Source organism: Neospora caninum, chromosome XI (assembly GCF_000208865.1).
Source record: "Neospora caninum Liverpool complete genome, chromosome XI".
NCBI classification, from domain to species: domain Eukaryota; phylum Apicomplexa; class Conoidasida; order Eucoccidiorida; family Sarcocystidae; genus Neospora; species Neospora caninum.
In genome coordinates this window covers 4,722,761-4,741,778 of record NC_018397.1, presented here as the reverse complement: position 1 = coordinate 4,741,778, position 19,018 = coordinate 4,722,761, and the positions used below count along the sequence as shown (strand labels likewise).

At 54.8% G+C, this 19,018-nt stretch overlaps 4 protein-coding genes across 4 annotated transcripts; 2 read left to right on the top strand and 2 right to left on the bottom strand.

The window, feature by feature from the left end:
- Positions 1 to 893: 893 nt before the first annotated feature.
- On the bottom strand, positions 894 to 3,399 carry NCLIV_058610 (conserved hypothetical protein; the record flags this gene model as incomplete). The annotated part of the gene is made up of 4 exons (XM_003885417.1): positions 894 to 982; positions 1,447 to 1,700; positions 2,184 to 2,547; positions 3,312 to 3,399. The coding sequence occupies 4 exons, from the start codon at positions 3,397 to 3,399 to the stop codon at positions 894 to 896; spliced, it is 795 nt and encodes a 264-aa protein (XP_003885466.1).
- A 2,901-nt stretch (positions 3,400 to 6,300) lies between these two features.
- On the bottom strand, positions 6,301 to 8,112 carry NCLIV_058600 (conserved hypothetical protein; the record flags this gene model as incomplete). The annotated part of the gene is made up of 1 exon (XM_003885416.1): positions 6,301 to 8,112. The coding sequence occupies one exon, from the start codon at positions 8,110 to 8,112 to the stop codon at positions 6,301 to 6,303; it is 1,812 nt and encodes a 603-aa protein (XP_003885465.1).
- Positions 8,113 to 10,403: 2,291 nt separating this feature from the next.
- NCLIV_058590 (hypothetical protein) lies at positions 10,404 to 13,898 on the top strand (the record flags this gene model as incomplete). The annotated part of the gene is made up of 5 exons (XM_003885415.1): positions 10,404 to 12,097; positions 12,234 to 12,668; positions 12,830 to 12,972; positions 13,059 to 13,255; positions 13,773 to 13,898. Coding segments are annotated over 5 exons (2,595 nt in total), but the record flags the coding sequence as incomplete, so codon positions are not given.
- Positions 13,899 to 14,682: 784 nt separating this feature from the next.
- On the top strand, positions 14,683 to 18,829 carry NCLIV_058580 (hypothetical protein; the record flags this gene model as incomplete). Its single annotated transcript, XM_003885414.1, has 6 exons — positions 14,683 to 15,335; positions 15,864 to 15,989; positions 16,972 to 17,159; positions 17,376 to 17,494; positions 17,803 to 17,946; positions 18,125 to 18,829. The coding sequence occupies 6 exons, from the start codon at positions 14,683 to 14,685 to the stop codon at positions 18,827 to 18,829; spliced, it is 1,935 nt and encodes a 644-aa protein (XP_003885463.1).
- Between the last annotated feature and the right edge of the window lie 189 nt (positions 18,830 to 19,018).

Sequence of the window (19,018 nt, the reverse complement as noted above, 5' to 3'; positions counted from 1 at the left end):
CACAGGCTGAGAGACGCGTCGCCATCGAGAGTGCCTAGGCAGTTTTCGCCACTCGCTTCGCGTGCTTGCCGCAAGGAACGGACGGCAACGGTAAACTCACCGCGGACTTTGCGCGTTTCGGGGCGAACGGACATCTGTACACCGAGCGTAGAAGGCTCAGCCGCTCGTCGACACCCCAGCCCCGCTCTCGGCTCGACTATAAGCCGAGTCCGCCCCCGAGGGACACCGAGGGGGCGAGCAAGCCAAAGGAAGCTTACAGAGGCAGGCTACGGGGCTTTCGAGCGAGGACGAAAGAGAAAGATAGAAAAAGAAGGAAAAGGGGAGCAACAACGGAGAAGGAAAAGAGAGGGACGCAGTGAAACGCGAGAAACGTGGGTGGAAGAGAAAACACGCAGCTGCATTGCATTGAAGGCGAGTGTTGGGTTTCTCGTTCGACTGTCTCATATCAGACAAAAAGGGGAACCGCAGGAAAGACTTGAACGTGAGAACGGGCGAGCTGCTGCAAACACCGGCGCCCGGAGAGTAGATGGGCGTACACCAACGTGCGCCTTCCATTACAAGCGAAAACAGCCGCCTCCCTCCTCTTGGCACGCCTTTTCTCTCCTCGTGACACGTCTCCTCTTTCGAGTTCTCCTCTCTGCGTCATCGTTCTTTTGCCCCACGTTCCGCGCTTTCCTATTCTCTATCTCTGTTTCTCGTTCTTCATTTTCTTCCTGCCGTCTTCGACGTCTATCTTCTCCCTCCCATTTTCTTATCAAACCCTGCTGATTTTGTCTCTCCTTCTCTTCTCTCTTGCTCAAGCGCTCGCCTGTTCTCCCTCTATGCTTCAGCCTCGCTTCTCTGTCTCTTTCTCCCACTGCTCTCCGGCCTCTTGCGAGTCTGCGTCTGTCGCGTTACCTTCCTTTTTGCCGCTCCATGCGTGCTCTGGCTGCATCTGCGAGTAGCGCCCGCGAGAACTCCAGCGCTCGGGCGTCTTCCGCGGCTGAAGAGAGAGAAACGCGGTGGAACGCCGCAAGGACAACACGGAAATTACGGGTCTTTCAGCACGACGATTCGAAAAATCTGTAAGCAGGCGCCTCTCAGCTCGAACCGAGCCACGCGAGTACATCGGTCTGCCTCCACACAGCCACCAGAGGAGCTTTCAGACCCACCGCAGTCTTCAGCAATCCAGGTTCATATATATATATATATATACATATATATACACATATATATACATATATATATGTATACCCCTGGTTTCCTCGACGTATGAATATCCTCTGCGGATATTTATTTGCATATGCATAGTCATACACACGTACGAATGCGCATACCTCCTAGATAGGGCAGTGGACAGATGGGCAAGTGGGTCAGGAGATAGAAAACTGGAGTGAATAAATGGCCAGATAGAGGGCTAGGCCAGCAGACCACGGGGACAGATGAAGGGACGCGAACTCCACTTACGAATGAAGACGTTTTGCGAACTCCGCTGGTCGGAGAGACAGCCGTCTCCCTGAGACCATTGCTCCGTCAGGCGACGAAGAACGCCTGAGAGCGCCGGGGCCTGTTGGGGCGAGCAGACCAGGAGGCTGTGCGAACAGGCGCAAGTGTCTCCGCCGAGGCGCCGCCCGGGTCCCTCAAAGAGCTCGAGTCCCGTCGCACAGGAGGCTGGCGGCTCGGAGACGTGCGGCTCCAACGCGCCGGGGGGGAAGAAGCAGCTGAACAGACACAGTGCAGAGGCGGGGGGACAGAAGGCGTGCAGGAAAAAGACTGGGCGCAGGAAGCTCCGCGAAACGAGAACAGAGCGCAAAGGACCGGACGCGATTGGATATGTCAGCATCTGCGAGAGAAGAACTCCCCGGTCTTGTTTTCCGCTCCCGTCTTCTCTTTCCCGTGCGTGCCTCTCTTGATGCGCGTCTGCTTCTACCTCCCTTCTCTTCCTCTCTCCCGGTATTCCTGTTTTGTCTGCTACGCCGTCTGCCTAAAAACCGCCTCTCTGTTTTTTTGCTCCTTGCCTTCTCTCTTTCCCCTCGATATATCTCTCGCTGTCTCTCGTTTCCCTCGCCATATCTGTCGCGCTTCTTTCCTGCTTCGAGAAACTTACCGTCCAGCTGAGAGAGAGAGTGATCGGGGGGTTCCCCTATCTTTCTTTGTCTGCCTCTCTCTCGTTTTCCTCCCTGTCTTTCTGTCTTTTCTCTCACCTGATCCATCTTCCTAGCCACGCTGCGCGATTGAGGTAGGCCGGAATGCCTTTTCCCACGAGGCGTCGGCAGAGTGCGTCGCTGAAGTGATTGCAGTTTCTCTCGAGAATGTGATAGTTCTCTCCAGCGAATTCTCTGCGCAAGGACTCAATCGTGGCCGCAATCTGCGTTCGGTTCATCGGGCATACGCCCATGTCCAGCGAGTAGACAAAGACTGCGTCTTCAGGCTCCTCGTCACTCAGCCCCGGCGACTCGCCAAAGACCGACACGCGTGTGTGCGGTCCGTTGCGAACGAGATCAAAGTCGGAGGCGACGATGCCGGTGCCTTGGGAAAAAGTGTATTCGGTGGCATCGATCTGGACACCTGACAACGGCGACACAACCCGCGAAAACGAAGTCTCCGCAAGACTAACGACGGCGCAGAACGCGAGAAACGGGCCGCCGGAAAAGAGTTCAGCAGTTCCATACATTCATCACAAAGACAGAAACCACTCTCGGGTTAGGCAAGACAGGCGGCGAGAAAGGTAGAGGGTGAGATGGGAGCGAGGAAGAGCGCAAGAGCGAACGAGCGCAAGAGCGAGAGGAAGGAGGGTCGCGGAAGGCATGCATAGCGATTTCGACAAGGCCGATCAATAATACACCCCCGGCGGCACGTTTCGACCGTGGCCTCGTTCCCAAGAACTAACGGAATCTCCTCTTTCCTAGTACCAGTAGTGAACTCTTTTGGTCTGATCCTAAGCACGCAGTGAGCTAACTAGACCGTTTTCCTAGCCGCACACTACTCAGAGAGGCCCAAGAGCACTTTACATCGACGAGGAGATCGGCTAGGCCGTGCGAGCCGGCAGGCTCTCTTCGCCGGGAGCATGGAGGAAGGCGAAAGAACGCGGAGAGGGACGAAGCACACCCGAGAAAGAGACGGCCGAGGACAGGCGAGAGCGTCAAGGGCAACTGGGCTCTGATGGCCCAGGAGGCGGTCCCTCCACCTACTCGCCACGACGAGAAAAGAGGGAAAAAAGTAGACAGCGCCCGAGGGTATCACCTGCAGAGTCGAGAGGAATCGCCTCTCCAGGGTCTGATCGAGGAAACAGCCACGCCATCGCACCAGAGACCGATCTAACACATTCCTACCTGTGTGGTACGCAGCACAGCATCCGCACAGGCCGGGAACCGCGAAGCTGCCTGTCAGGCGGTAGACGTTGAGCCGGATGGGAGTCATGGTGCGGAGTCAGGCGAGTGTCGCAGTAGGCGATCTCTGTTCACACTCAGCGATACGTGCCGCCTTTTTTCTTTTTAACGAGAGTGGTCTTGCGCCTGTTCTGTTGCCTTTCAGACTTGACAAACCAGGAAAGGAGAGGCGCAGACGGCTCTTCTTGCGACGAAGCTGCGGCCGCACGGGCACTGTCAGCCGCAGGTGTGCGAACCGCACGCCGGCGAACACAGCGCGAGAGCGTCAAGATAAGAAAAGAGACGAAACAGGTATATTTTCGGGGGGTGCTCAGTCCTGGCCTCACGTGAAGCGAGAGGTTACGCGACGCCCCTCCATCAGGCAATGTACCGGCAAACGCTGTTCGAAATCGAAGACAGCTAACCAGCTGGGAAGCGTGGTGCGACGTGCCGGAGCTCGGTGGCTGAGGAGCCTCGAAGAAGTTTGAGACGTCGGCTTCTGCATCGGAGTGGTCTGGTACCCCCCTCTCGCGAAAAGGAACGGCCGAAAGACACTGTAAACGGCGAAGACAGAGCGCGGCTTTGCGCATATAGAGCCAAAGAAACAGAACCAGAGGAGAAAAGGAACGGCCGAGAGACACTGGAAACGGCGAAGACAGAGCGCGGCTTTGCGCATATAGAGCCAAAGAAACAGAACCAGAGGAGAAAAGGAACGGCCGAGAGACACTGGAAACGGCGAAGACAGAGCGCGGCTTTGCGCATGTAGAGCCAAAGAAACAGAACCAGACGAAAAAAGGAACGGCCGAGAGACACTGGAAACGGCGAAGACAGAGCGCGGCTTTGCGCATGTAGAGCCAAAGAAACAGAACCAGACGAAAAAAGGAACGGCCGAGAGACACTGGAAACGGCGAAGACAGAGCGCGGCTTTGCGCATGTAGAGCCAAAGAAACAGAACCAGAGGAACGCGCAGGTGTGTGTGTGTGAGGCGGGTGACAGTTGGACAGACAGAAAGGGAGGTTGCCACAAATTCGGCCAACCCCGAAGGGAGTTCTCTGGCCTGATGAGCGCGTCGCGCGCGAGGGACACACGGACGCAAAAATTGCCGGCCGCTGACCTTGTGACGCGCCTCAAACGAGAGGAAAAGGCGCGCAGGAACGGAAACGTCCGGAAAGAAGCGACACAGACGCGAGAACAGGTCGGCAAGTCCAGTTGACGCAGGACTGCTGTGGCTAGAGTCTTGACAGAGGGTTGGGGAGCACGTGCTCTCAGAGGAAAAAGTGTCAAACGGGTCAAGGCCAACAATAGAGTCGAGAGGGAACTCAAGGAACCACCGCGCAAACAGCCAAGTTGATGCACCCGAAAGGGAAGGCCTCACTAGTATCAGGAGTGAAAAGCGGCGGCAGGAGAGAGACGGAAACATCTGTTGGTGGAGAGAAAAGGAAATTAGGAAGACTAGAAAGAAGGTCGGAAATTTACCGCGGACTGGGAGGCACTGAGAGCGACCGAGAGTCACCGCGAAAAGACTCGCACGGATCACGCGTCGCGACATTGCATGCGCAGCGAGCCTGGATCGGTTAGCTATCTGCGCAGCCGACAAACAGCCGTCGCCACGCGTGTCACCCAGCAGCAGAAGAAAAACCGGCGGAAATGGTAGTCTTAGAACAAAAGCTGCATTTTCGCGTGGGCTCTTCTTCACGGCCAACTCCCGGCATCTCATGGCTCCTGCCTGTTTACCCGCGAGGCTGACAGAACCGTCGCGGAGCGGGTACGTGAGACGACGCAGTCTTCTAGACCACATCTGCACGTTCCGGGGTTGGAAAGTCTGAGAGAGAAAACGTTTCATTTGTTGTCCCCTCCGATGCGTTTCCGAGTAAAACCTGTCGATCGCGGTGAGACCCCGTCTGAAGGTGTCAGATCCTCCACTGGCACCACAAAATAGGCAGGTCAATCGCTGTCTGTGAAGATACGGAGAGAGAGCGGGAGGAAAGAATCACGAAAACAGCCTTCTCTTTGTGATTATAGCTTGAGAGGGTAGATTCCAACTTGGTGACTACAAGTGCAGAGTGGCAAAGTGGACAACCGTCTACATTTGGGTGACAATCGCGGTAGTGTGTTGCGCAGAACACGCAAAACGCAGGCAAAGCCGTATATACCTGAGGGTGCTTTCCTCTTGTTCGTGTCAAAATGGATACGGCGTGTGAAGCCGGTCGGAGCGCTCGCTGTCTCTCTGGTGTCCTACAACATGAAGACTTTCTAGCGCCGGGGCCACAAAATAACCCGAAATGGCTTTGTTACCGAGGAAGCACTTCCCCTTCACTGTGCTACGCCTATTACGCTGGCATCAGCTAACGGTGCCGATGTGCGGCATTTCCACTCTGCAGATAGGAGGATTCGGGGATTCCCTGACTTGTTTAGAGCACCCATGGTTTGTAATTCCTCAGGCACCCCCTTTGGGGGCAGTTCTCTTTGGTCAGACCGAAGTCCCGTGTACAATGAAGACGCTGGTTCAGACCTGTGTTTGCTTAATCAAAAGTGTGGTTGCATGTTGCGCAACAAGATTCTGGCTCTGATCAGGAAGCCGAATCGAATAGAGACACTGGAGCTGTCCCCCATGTAAACAGACAGAAACCTGCATCACCAGAACCTGGCATATCATTATCACCATCATCTAACGACATAAATAAACCTGCCATACACCAGATACACACATGCTTTCTACCTACCCGTGGACCCTCGTACAACCCACCGCTCCACTGCCTCAACCGGGGTTCCTCCGCATTGTTTCCTCTTTTCGTATCACTCCGAGACACTCGTTTCAACTGGTCACTTGCGAAACGCTGCTGACTCTTGGGGAGAGGAACAGCCCAACTCTAGTGGCCTTCCCCCAAAGTGATCACTTGGCGTGTGACCATTTTCATAGCCGCACACTAGTCACACAGGCCCCACGCGCATTTTACATAGGTACCCTTCTACTCCGTTTCTTGGGCTTTTCTTGCACCTCTAGGTAGGTCGGTTCTGCAACATACATGGTTGTCTTTTGTTCAGGAATCAACGGACCGGGACTGGCTTCGTACACAACGGCAGAAGAATTTTTCTTGTTTTTGCCTCCCTTTTTCTTCCCTCCTCGGCTTGACGCCACTACCTCGTCACTCTTCACTAGGGTCGTGGGAGCCGCTGGGACCGTAACATATTTTCCCGCCGCGGACTTGGCATGCATGGGTGCGCTGTATGCCGTGTTCGTCTCGTGCGATAGGAAGGGCGATTGGATCGCATGCATCGCTGCGGCCATAGGAGGCAGCAGATGCGTCTGCGCGGGCCCTGGTGCCGATGTCACTCCACCATGCACGATAACTCCAACAGGCACCTCATGAGCCGTACTCGTTGGGATCATGCCGTGGGAGTACTCGAGCGGGCCTGTGTGAGGCACGCCATGGGTCTCCGGACGCTCTGCGAAGACCGATCCCTCAAGAGCAAACGAGTGCTCACCATGATGAACGGGCTCGTGAGAGGCGCCCGCTTCTGGAAGGACACCGAGCAAGGCGGTGGACCCATTTTGCAGCTGATGGTCCGCAAGGATGCCACGCTCAGCGTCATCGACGATGTGGGCCAGCTGGTGCGACTCGCGAACCTCATTCACCACCTCCATGTCCTGGTGGGACAGCGGAATGGGTTCCAGCAGCCCACTGGCCGTATCTGACGAATGCGGAGTGTGGCTGTGGCCGTCAGTGAAAGACGGAACGGCTGCAATCCCCTCACCCGCATGTCTACTCGTTGGCACTTCTCCGTCCAAATCGGCATCCTCGAAACTTGTGGACGACTGTGGGAGCTCTGAGGAAGAAACGACGGTGCCGTGCTGGTCCCTGTTCAGGTCACCGTCTGAGGCCGCTCCAGAGACGCTTGAGGGATACGCATTTACAGAAACCACTCCCGGCTCGTACGCCTTCTCAGACTCTTCTGCGGGCTCTGGTACTGGGGTGTCCGAGTCACCGCTCGAGGAAGGCGCACGGCCGTTTACCATTTTTTCGTGCGTCTCGGCAGTTTCGGGCGTTCCCCCAGTCTCAGCGGTACTTGGTTCAGCAGCGGGAGGCGTCATGCTGGGACTTGCTTCTGGATTTGCAGGAGACACCTCGGCTTGGTCGGCTTCCTTTTCTGTGTCAAGTTGCTTCTGTGTCTTCTCTTCTTCCTCAAACGCGGCGGAGTTTTCCTTCAGCGGGTCCACCTCCTTCCGGCTGTTCTCTGTTGTGCTCGGCAGTCTATCTCCGCCCTCACCTGGAGCACCGTCACGGTCTTTGTCGTCTCCGATTTCGATTAAAGCAGGACTGTCCACTTCCCGATCCCCCTCGCTGTCGGTCTGAGCAGCATCGTCAAGTCGAGAATCGAGGACGCCATTGCCTTCCGGATCTACTTGCAAGCGTTCGTTTTCCTTTTCACTATTCAGTGCTTCCTCAGGTAAGACTTTAACCGAGGGGTTTGCGTCATCCTTTGCCTGCTGGGGTTCCGCGGGAAGCACTTCTTGGGAGACATCTCCGGACATCTGGTTTTCGTTAACGTCAACTGGGCCCACGTTCTCTGCTCTTACCGAGTCAAACTCATCGTTAGGCGCCGCCGTGACCGTTTCCTGGTCACCAAAGCTCATCGACGAGTTCGGTGGTAATGGCGACGTTGCTGATGACTCAGACGGGGCCGATGGTTCGGCCAACTCAGTCGTGGAGTGTCCTTGGGCGCTCTCCAAATGGGGAACGAACCCCTCACCGGCTACATCCATTTGAATGAGGTTACCAGTAGCAGGACTTTGTGTGTGCGGATCAAAGTTCTGAAAAACATTGAGCGCTTGACGATCTGTGATGGCTTCATAATTTGGTATCACTCCGAACTGGTCACCCGAGGATTCTGACCCGTAGCTGGTTTGCAGTGCAGGCAGTGTCAAGGTCCCAGGTAGAACTGTATTATCTTCTGATTGTCCCTGACTTCCAGTACGCTGTGGCAGTTCAAGGGGCGTCAACCAAGTGCTATTCTCGACTACGGCGTCGTCTCCAAGATAGCGGCTTTCCGGCAACACACCTGAAAAGCCGATTGGATTTGGGATAGGAGAGAGAGAGATAGCCTGCTGTTGCCGTGGGGGGGCAGTCTCCTCAGGCTGAGACTCGAGAAATAATGAAGGCTCATTACTTGCTGTTCTACCTGTCGCACCTCGGAGATTTGCCGTCACTCTTCCAGCCTACAAAAATAGAACATACCATAAGAACGGATATGCAATGAGATGAGGTCCGACACTTTTTGCAGAGCCGACCATTCGTAACGACAGGCCGAGTGGCATTTCAGTGCCGTTATGCAGACAGTACTTTCAGAAACCCAGTCAGACAGCTACCAGCGTGGCACCCTAGCGATTCAGTAAGCAGAATCTGGTCAACTGGCCCTGGTAGCATGAGAAGTGGACGGCCGATTACTGCTGTGCTACGTTACGAAGTGGAGGGTCAGAACAGTTAGCTGTGCGACTCGGTTTCGAGCGACATTCGAAGACAACGATTCACCAATGCACAGGCAGCGTTTCCTTACGTGAACAGGGGCCGGAGACGACGAAACCACGCACTGCCCGACGACGGCAAAGCCGACCAACTTTAAAAAAGCGTGCGAATGCATGATTCCGCTTTCATCTAACATGCAACGCAAAGTGGGAGGGATATGATAAAATTGGACGGGCTTCCGTCTACACACTATGTTCAAAAAGATCCTGCAAGTAGCGCGGTCTATTTCTGGAGCCTACAGCTCATGTACGTAATCTAAGGTACCTTTGGGTCAGGAAATGGCAGGGTTGACAAAAAGCTGCAATCCACTGGAAAGACTTCTTTTCATATAAGAGAGTCTGCTTCTTTCGCGTCCAGCACCACAAGGTGGACAAGCATCTATCGCCTCTAACGTCGCGAAAAGCACATGATCGCACTGCTGGATCGGAGTCTGCCAGTCGGCGCAAGGTCCGGGACAGCGCCGAGGGGGTGGGCGTCCGTTCTGCCGCTAGCGATAATCTTTTGTGGGGAGAGGTGGGAGAGGAAAAGTGACTGTACCACGGATCGTCTTCGAACAACATGGAACACGCCAATGCCCAGGGTTTAGAGGTCCAACGCGCACTTAGCAACCTTCTGATGTATCTCTAAAAGCATTTACTGCTCTTGCTGTGCCTTACACAGAAACCACGCCTTTCCATACTTACCCACCGACGAATCCAAGCGCAACACACACTGAATTCAACAACCACCAGTATGTACGGTTTGCTCAAAGCCTATCAAAGGGCACAGCGGTTGTCAGAGTAAATTGCTTGAGGAGAAAAACCACGATTTCGTTTAGAGCCTCTCGTGGCGTCACGTGCAGCTGTGGTGCACTTGCGTAGAGCTGACACGATATCTTGCTCTTCGTTTCCTAGCTTGTGCAGTTGAGTTTTTTTCTCGGTGACTTGCTGCTCTGGCAAATAAAGGCTAACGCTCTGGCAAATAAAGGCTAACGCTCTGGCAGCCTTCTGTCTGGATCCTTTCACTGCGTTTTACTCGTGTACCCCAATAGAACGAGAAGGGGACCCCGGTTGGTGGGCACAAACACGCATATCTCCTGCGTTTAACGCGCGTTGTGGTAGTGAAAACACACGTAAGCCATTGTCCCTGTGGATGCCCCTGCTACTTTTTCTGTTTGCATCGTGTGCACTCGAGCAAACTCGGTGGTGTGCGAATCTTCAACCGGTACGCGCTTGCCCGCTAGCCGCAACCGTAATGCCGACGACGTGTACCGCCGGCTACTCACATGCTTTTCCATGAAGTCCGGTAGGGCCGGTTGAAATCGTGAGTTACATTTCCTGCACCTCTCTTGACGATCGGCTTTTAACGTCGATGTTCCCTCCTGCAGAATCCTCCCCCAAGTACTTTGTGAATCCTTCCCATACCTGTGCAGCTCACCCTACGGAGGCTGTTGCATCGGTCTTATCGAGACCCTTGTCCTCTCTGGTGCGCGTCAGAGAGGTGGAAGTCTGTACTACAGCCTTTGGGATTGGCTCTAAAGCTATCTGTAGCCATGAATATCTCTAGCGGGACGACTGCCTCCAGGCATTTCTGGGATTTGAGGAGACCAGAATGCGCACACCCCATGCTGGGGCACACTCTTGGACTGCGAAAGGTCGCTAGAGTGACAGAACTTCTCCTCCTAAACGTTCTTTTGGTTCTGGTCGTGTGTTGGCAGTGTAAGGACGCACATGGCACAAGGCAGCCCGACGCGCGAGAGCTCGCGCCGCCTTCCGATACAGGAGAGGTTTCAGGTGATGCCTTAAAGGGCGTCGCGCCCTTTCACACATCTCAAAAACGGCTCCTCCAATGGGAAGAAGCCCAGCCAGTTACAGCAGAGGAGGAGAAAGCCCTGTCACTTCTCTGGAGAGCATCACCAGCTGCCAACTCGGATGGGGCACCCAGCGCTGTAGACCCCATCTCAACGGCTTCGACTCCGGGAGGGGAACCGAAGACTCCCCTGCATGCTACTCAGAGAACAGTACCCTTAGTGGCTTCGGGAAACCCGGATCTTTCTCTACAAGAGGAGAGCGGCGACGCACTTGGGCGCCCAAAGGAACCGAGGTACCGTGTCGCTGGCGGCAACTTCGGGGACTACGAAATCGCACAAGAATTTAAGCCAGATGAGAGCGAGGAGGCTTCCTTCGATATCGCGCATCCAGGGGAGGAACTGAAACGCACCACTACCACCACAACTACTGCACAGCCTCGCCGATTCCGACAATGCGCAGATGCTACAACGAGAGGTTATTCAATGCCATTTGCGTGCTGCACAGTCAGAAGCGGCGACTTCTTCGATCCTCGAATCTGGCACTGTGGACGAGTTCCAACTAGTCTCGACGCCGTTTTTATTCGCCACTTTGTGCGTCTACCAGCAGGCAAAATGGCCACTGTCCGTTTACGGGCCCTGTGGGTCATCAAGAGCATTGATCAGCAACTGAAATCCAGCAGAGGCATTCTGCGAAGTGGGGAATTCCCCCATGGGAAGTGCCGCACAGTTGAGAACGAGTTTGCAGCGCCTTCAGCAACGGAGCTCCGTACAATGCGAGATACATTCCGAGACATTATTCATCAGACCCCTTCGCAGGCTTCCGTGTCTGACATTTGCAGCAGCATGAGGCATAAACCGTTCGAACAGGAGTCCGACTTCTCCACAAATACCGTAACGCTGGTAATAATAGAGGAACCGCCAGCGGGTGTTTTATTAGAAGCTGCCAAGGCAATCGCGCTGACGGGTGTCGAAACAGTGGGGGAAGCGATAGGTGGCGAAGACGACGCGGTGGGCGCCGACGCGCAAGGCGCCGCTCAAAGCCAGGAAGTCCCCGTTTTCACGAATGCACCCGGTACAGAAGAACGTATGTCTCTTCTGGCGAACCGTCTGTCTCAGTCACGTCCTACCGCTGCTCCGCGAGATGCGGATCACCCAGGAACACCCGTGAGAGGGGAGCCTGCAAGTGAAACGGCCGATTCTTCACCATCTCCCGTGGTTCCTTTCGGCTTTGGGCGAGCGCCACAACCCCCCACTGCACTGGCCATGTCGCGACTGCCAGCACACACAAGTCCACAGGCTTTATTGGGAAGACCGCGAGTCTTGGGTGACGATTGCAGTGGCCCTCGACGCCTACAAAGTTTTTCGGAACCCCTTACTCTGCGAGGGCCCACGACCTTGCGCGTGGAGAACGGTGCCGCGTTGCTTTTCCTGTCTAAGTGAGTCTGCGTTGGTCCTAAAAACTCGGCTTCATTTTCTGGCGTCGGAGCAGCAATTCCTCGTTGGCGGTGCATGTAACTCTATAGGGCTTTTTGCTGTCGCAGAGAGTGGTCACCGCCATAAAACAGTCCTCAGTGAAATCGGGTGTGCTCGCCTCGCCCAACATAGCGAGACACTCCGGTCTTATCTTTCCTCGCTGTCATGTGTTGGAATCCTCAGCGCGGCGCTAGTCACCAACGCCCACCTTCGCAACGATGGGACATTGTTTATCGGAGAGTCCGTCTCTCCTGACTGTCTCGAGGAAGCAGGTCGAAGGGGGGATCGCGAGAAACAAGCTTTATGCAGAATTCCATCTCTTGTCACCAGTGGGTCACTGCTGGCGCGCGAGCCTATACACGTTCACTGGCTCCAGTTATCCCAACGGTTGGGAGCGCACCAGCCTGAAGATGTCATGTGGTTTGGGAAAGTCGGCTACCCTCCAGGGCTTCCAGGAGATTCCTCAAGCACACTGACATTCTTCGGGCACAACGAAGTTGAACGGATCCTTCCTGGATTCAGCTTCTCGTTTCGGTATGCTAGAAACGCAGAGCACTAGCGTTGTTGAATTCACGGTAGAGGGAAAGGTACCTGGGACACATCTCCAGCAGGCATGGATGGGCATATACACGGGGGACACTGTCTGAAATGTAGCTGCCTTCTCTTGTGTCTATTTTTTCTGATTTGTGTTTCAGGCGACTCGGTTTCCCGCCTTTTCCTGCCCCACCCAGGAGACCCAACAAGACGACCCTTTTGGTCAAGAACTCGGCGGGGTCCATAGATCTGATGATCTACGTTGATGTATTTGATGACGACGGTTTCATCGATTGCTGTGAAAGTAAGCTATCTTTGCATGCGGTTTTCTGTTCGGACATATATTCCTGTCGCTCTAACCCTTTTTGCTTTATCACTCATATGCTGCAGCGTTCTACGACAGGAATCTCGCGGTCTTTGAGATTGCCGGTGTCAACGTCAAATTTGGGCCATTCTCTGCTTTACGGAAGGACGTGGGAGATGACTCGAAAATTTCCGAACAAGTTGTTATTCGTGCCAACCGAATAACCACTGAAGAGGTCTTTTCAGGCATCCCAGCCGTTATCCCTAAGGAAGACGCCATCATGGTAAGAAAGACTGACGTACTCTCGCGAGTCACTCGGCATCTAGACGCCCAGAACTACATCCGCCGTCTGAGGATTTCGCCGAACCACGCCTTTCCTATGTCGTAGGTAGCCTATAAGTTAATTTTACGTAGGTCGTTATGTCGCGATGACGCTCGCATGCAGGCACCCGTTTTTACCTGGCAGGCGAATGATTCAGTGTAACGTACTCTGGGGAATACGCGTGTCGTTAGAGCATCGTTACGAAGTGCTGAAAGGCAACTGGAGCATAAGACTCTTCTTAGTCATTCGGGTCCGATTCAGGTGGCATAGTCGACAAACTGTGGTCACGCTAAAAATTAGGAGGGTTTGTGTTTTTTTCTTACAACACTATTGAAGTCGTTTATAGACAAGAAGTTTGCAAACGCGACGAGGTTTGTTACCAAGATCGCTCGGCCACGGCCGCAGAAGTGTCCGTCTTTCAGCCAGCTTGAGTTTATCGCCGATGCTTCTTCTCGATGATGTGTCCTGTGTGAAACAGACCAATTCGGAAACGATTGCGAAGCAGGCTGGGACAGCCAGAGACATTGTGTATTTTCAATGCCTGGACGAATGCCGCGTCAGCAATCAGATCTTCAAGAACAAGAAAGGGTACAAATACGTCCAGGTGACGCGCGAGCTCCCTCCCGGCAGAGACATGTCTTGAGCAAACGAAGCGAAATGCTATTGCTGCTGGTTACTTGGAAACTTGTGGCCTGTTCAGCAATCTCCACATGTGCCACTCAGTTTCTCTGCATGCATGCAATTGTACACTGTCTTTTGTCACACTGCTTTTCACTTGTTTTTCAACCGTCTTCCCTGGGCCGTTTACATTGTTCAGTGGCATAAACGTGATGCAGTGTATTTTGTTGCCCAGTACGCAGTTTCGTGTGATTTTCGTGGTGAGACACACAGGCCAACTGACACATTTCCCTCTATCGCGAGCAACTGAACTGCACATGCGCATGCAAGGTGACGGTTTTTAAGAACGGACCACCGCACTTTTTATCGAAACCCCGAAGCGTTCCTCCAGCACCACTCCGGATACGCGCAAAGAGAAGTGTGTCAGTCGAATCAAAGTTGACAGGAAACAGCAGGGACTTTCGATTATGGGCAGAGGGTGTCCCTGTTGTTCTGTCTTGTATATCCAGCTTTCCAGTCGTGCTGAGAGCAGCCAGACTGTTTGCCGGGAACTTCCGATCTCAGAAAAAGATATGGTCTGAGCCGCCTTCCACGTGTGTTTAGTCCTGTGAAGAGCGAGTGTGAAGAATGCCGCCGCTTATGTATGGGAGTTGGCCTCGCGGGATTCGCACTGCCGGCTCCTCCGCTTCGGCCGCTCCCCGTTTGACGCTGTTTAAGCACGAGTGATAATCAGATGTCAAGGCATGCAGATGGTCACGCCGAGCCTTCGTATGCTTCTTTTCTCCTTCTTTCTCTACGCCGTTAACCAGCCGGAACCCTTTCTTATTCTCGGACTTAGAACCCGCGACGGTCCTGTGGACTGTGGCGCTGGTACCGGCCTCGGGGTTCGCCTTCCCTTCACACGCAATCTTTCCATCTCTCCGGTTTTGAGGTTGTCGCCGTTCTTGAAAACCGCCCTCGTCAGAGGGCGGCAGGAGAGACGCTGTACACTTTCAAGATCGGCATCGTGGGTGGTTCCTCAGGCTCCACTACTGTTTCTCTCGCCTGTCTCATTTCTGTTCTCAAGTCAAACGTCGAAAATGCGAAACAACTTTTCCAAGCTTCGCGCGTCACCTGGTACATTTCTGCTCGATGCGAATGCATGCTTGCGCGACCCTCCCCACTGTACCGCCAGGCTTTCACATGATACGGCTCCTTTGCGTTTTTCTTTCCACACGTGGGGCAGCCAGACGGCCGCAACCTCCGAGCCGATTGAGGAGCTCTTCTCTTTGTCGAGGAACGCTCCGAAAGGTCTGGTGTCCGTCTTTCCTCCTCCACCTTCAGCACGTCCCGACGGAGGCTGCTTCCGGCATCAAGAAAAAATGGGGGGAGTTGCGGGCTGTCGACTCGGCGCTTCGCCTGCCGCCCGATACCGGGTGCCTACGTATGCGTCGGGACTACCCGAGCCACAGAAGACACGCCGCACCTTTTCCTCCCAGCTCTTTTCGGAGCTCTCTACGGGGACGACACCTGCGGGGGCTGTCTCCAGCGCTGCTGGGATGCTTGGGAGACCACGACTCCACGCCGGCAGCTCCAGCAGACTGGCGGAGTCTCTCGGGTTGAGTTCTTTTCCACGTAGCTCGTACTGCGTCGCGCGATCCCCTCTGCACCAGGCAAATTCCTCTGTTCTGTGCAAGCGTGGGTTTCCCCTTCCTGGCGCCCTTTCGCCGGCAGGGGGTGCCTGCCTGTTGTCTTCAGTCGCGTGTGTGCATGCGGCCGCTGCGGCCAGCGTCGCTGATGGCGCGCTAGCAACCTCTCCTCAGACTCACATATCTGGGTCTTTCTCTCTCGCATCGTCTTCTTCCGCGTCTCTTCCGGCGCATGCTTCGCTTCCTGTCTCCTCCGGGTGTTCCTCCTGCTCGTCCCCGTGTCGCCCGCGCCGTCCGTCAGATCCCACCGCGCCGCAGGAGAGCGAGACGCTCGAGATGGACAGAGGCCTAGAGAAACAGCGGCCGCTGGTGACTGAGCGCATGAACGAGCGGATGGAGAAGCAAGGCTACAAAATTGTTGGAACCCACTCTGCTGTCAAGCTTTGTCGGTACGTTTTTTGACGTCCACGTTTTTCCCGTCGCGTGTTGCTCGCCGCAAGGACGTCTCAGCCGCGTTTTCTTCCCCTGTTCTTCTTCAGTTTGGCGCGGAGGACGTCTGTGTTCTCGTGTTCACCTAGGAAAAGAGTGCAAAAGGCCCTCTTGATATGTGAAGGCTCTTTTGCATGCACTTCTCTGCGCTTTTTTCTCTGTTGAGGACCAGCCGTGGCCTTCGTATCATCGAATCGCTACTGCCTGGCTTCCGCACGTCAGCGCGAAACGCTGAAATCTGGGCTTCCACCCAGACCAAGGAGGTTTGTGATCACTGTAGCACCCCAGAAACTCGTTTGTCCCCATGGTAGTACATATCCGAGGGAGGTTTCGGTTTTCTGGAGAGGCAAAGCCCCATCACTGAAGGCGTCTCTGCCCCATGTGGGACCGCGGCGTCCAGGTGGACGAAGAAGCAGTTGCAAGGCGTGGGCGGATGCTACAAGCACACCTTTTACGGCATCGAGAGCCACAGGTGCATGGAGGCGACGACGAGCATTGCATGCAGCAACAGATGCATATTCTGTTGGAGACACCACACTCATCCGGCCAGCAAAACGTTCAGGTGAGAAGGCCCCGCTTCTCCGGGTGGGCACGGTGTCTCTGGAGTGGCTGAAACTGGACGCGCACGGCTCCTCTGGAGCCATCCGTGGAGCGCGCTCAGATCTTGCGACGCTTGAAGACACCAAACGAGGACAACTGCCCTGATTCGCTCGGTAGGCCGAGGGCTATCCTGCAGTGGGTTGCGGCACTGGGCGGGTCTTCCGTGTGGGGCGCCGGAAAGGCGGCGACAAAAATGCCTGCAGGTCGGCCGCTCTGGAACGTTGTGGGGCAAAAAGGCGATCGAACCGGAAGAAAGGTCTTTTTCAGAAAGCGGCGTTTTGGACCCCTCGGGTTTTTCTCGGTTTTTTGTGTGCCTTTTCAATCGGGATCTCTCGCCTCCAGCTGGCAGGTTGACCCTCCGGAGTGGGTTCTGCAGCATGCGCTGGACGCTCATTGGTCTCTGATCAAGCCTCTGCGCGGCGTTCACGGCGTCACGCCTGAAGCGTTTGCAGAGGCCAAGGAGCCGCGGCACTGTGCACTGTCTCTCATTGGCGAGGCGCTCATGTATCCGCGCATTAACGAGTTCGTCGGTGAGTTGTCTCAGGAGGCATGCTCTACAGAGAGAGAACCTTTCCCCAGAGGCTGCGTGCGCGAGGCGCTGAAGCCCCACACACACCACGGCACAGACCGGTCCCGTCTTTCAGTTCAGACAGCTTCATTCTCTGTCCTAGAGGGCCGTGGCAAGTTCTCTAACCGTGTGTCGACGCGCATGCCTTGGTACCGCGGCTGTGTCGACTTTCTCCCAGACTTGCTGCACGCAAAGCGGATCAGTTCCTTCCTCGTTATGAACGGCCAACACCCGGACCTCCTTGCCGATCTCACGACGGTGACGCAACTCTACGTCAGCGTGGACGCGCCGAACAAGGTGACAGTCCAGTCGATGCAGAAAAAAGGGTAGATTTCAAAGGGGGGCTATGGAACAAAACCCGGAACAAAACCCAAGTCAAGTTTACGCAGAGAGGATTTAGACATGTGCTGCCGAGCGAAACCCACGAGTGCTTTCGTAGTGTGTGCTCCCTGAGGAACAGTCCGTTGCATCGCTTTTCATAGACGTGTTGCGGACCTATACCGCAGCTTCGCTCTACTGACAATCCAGCGTGGAGCTTGTCCAGATTGGAGCGGAGTGATCACTGAACTGTTTCTTCTAGTTGTTTTCCCTCGCGCATCCTCCAGAAGGATTTGAAGGCAATTGACCGACCGCTTTTTAAGGACTACTGGGAACGTCTGTTGGCGTCTTTGGAGATTCTTCGCGAAAAACGAGAACGAACAGTTCTCCGTATGACGCTGATCAAGAGCGTGAATGACGACGATCTCGAGGTAAGTATCTTTCTTTTGGTTCCCCGGAACAGTACACAGTTCGTTTTATAAATGTTGGCTGTCGCCCGCCGGTGACACACAGGATGTTCCTGGTGATGCGGTCTGTGCGAATTCCAGCGGATGCTGCACGAGCGAGAGTCATGCACCGGAACTGTATGCTGTTTCGCTTTTCGTGCAGGGCTATGCGCGACTGGTCGAGTTGGGCCAGCCGAATTTCATAGAAATCAAAGGAGTCACTTTCGCTGGACACAGCCCGCAGTTTAACCTCACGCTTAGCCATACGCCACACATGCAGGAAACCGTAGAATTCTCCCAGAGGCTGCTTAAGGTTTTGAACGCACGCGGCGCGGGCACTGCACGCGTGGAGCAGTCTGAGAGTTGTGAAGATGTGGCGCCAATGTATAGACTCGCTAGCATCCACGAGCACACGAATGCTGTTCTCTTGGCAGACGCTCGCCTCTTCTTGCTGCCTGCGAACGCACAAGCAGGCATCGCACCAAACCGTGAATCCAGTTCCCTCTCGCCTTCGGAAAGGAGTGGCCGAAGCGACGGTTCGGGGGAGGACTCCGCCGGAATGGAGCTTCAAAATAATTTGCTCGCAAGAGATGGCGGACGCGGTTCATCGGGGCCGGGGGGTCTACAGGAGAGCAGAGAAAGTTTGCAGTGGTACACGCATATCGACTTTGAAAAATTTTTCGCGCTGAGTACGGAGGAGCGCCACGCACAAAACTACCGCAAGGCAACGCCATCGTGGGCTCTTCCTGATTCCCCTCTTCGCGGCTTCGATCCTCGGTTTGATGTCGACAAATACGTCAAACAAATCGCTGGCCGGCCGCACAGTCTCCCGGCAGTTGGGGAACAGGGGTCTGCGTTTTCGCACTGAAATACTATGCTCAGAAAAACAGACGGAAGGCGAGGACAGGGCTCCAGGCGTGGCGTCGGAGACGACCGACGACGCTGTCCGTACGGTCACGCGTAAAAACGCGGCTGCGCGGCTCTCATATGGAGGAAAACTGAACGGTAGCGTTTTGTTTTTCGGTGTGCTGTGACATCGCGCGAAGCGAAAAGTTAA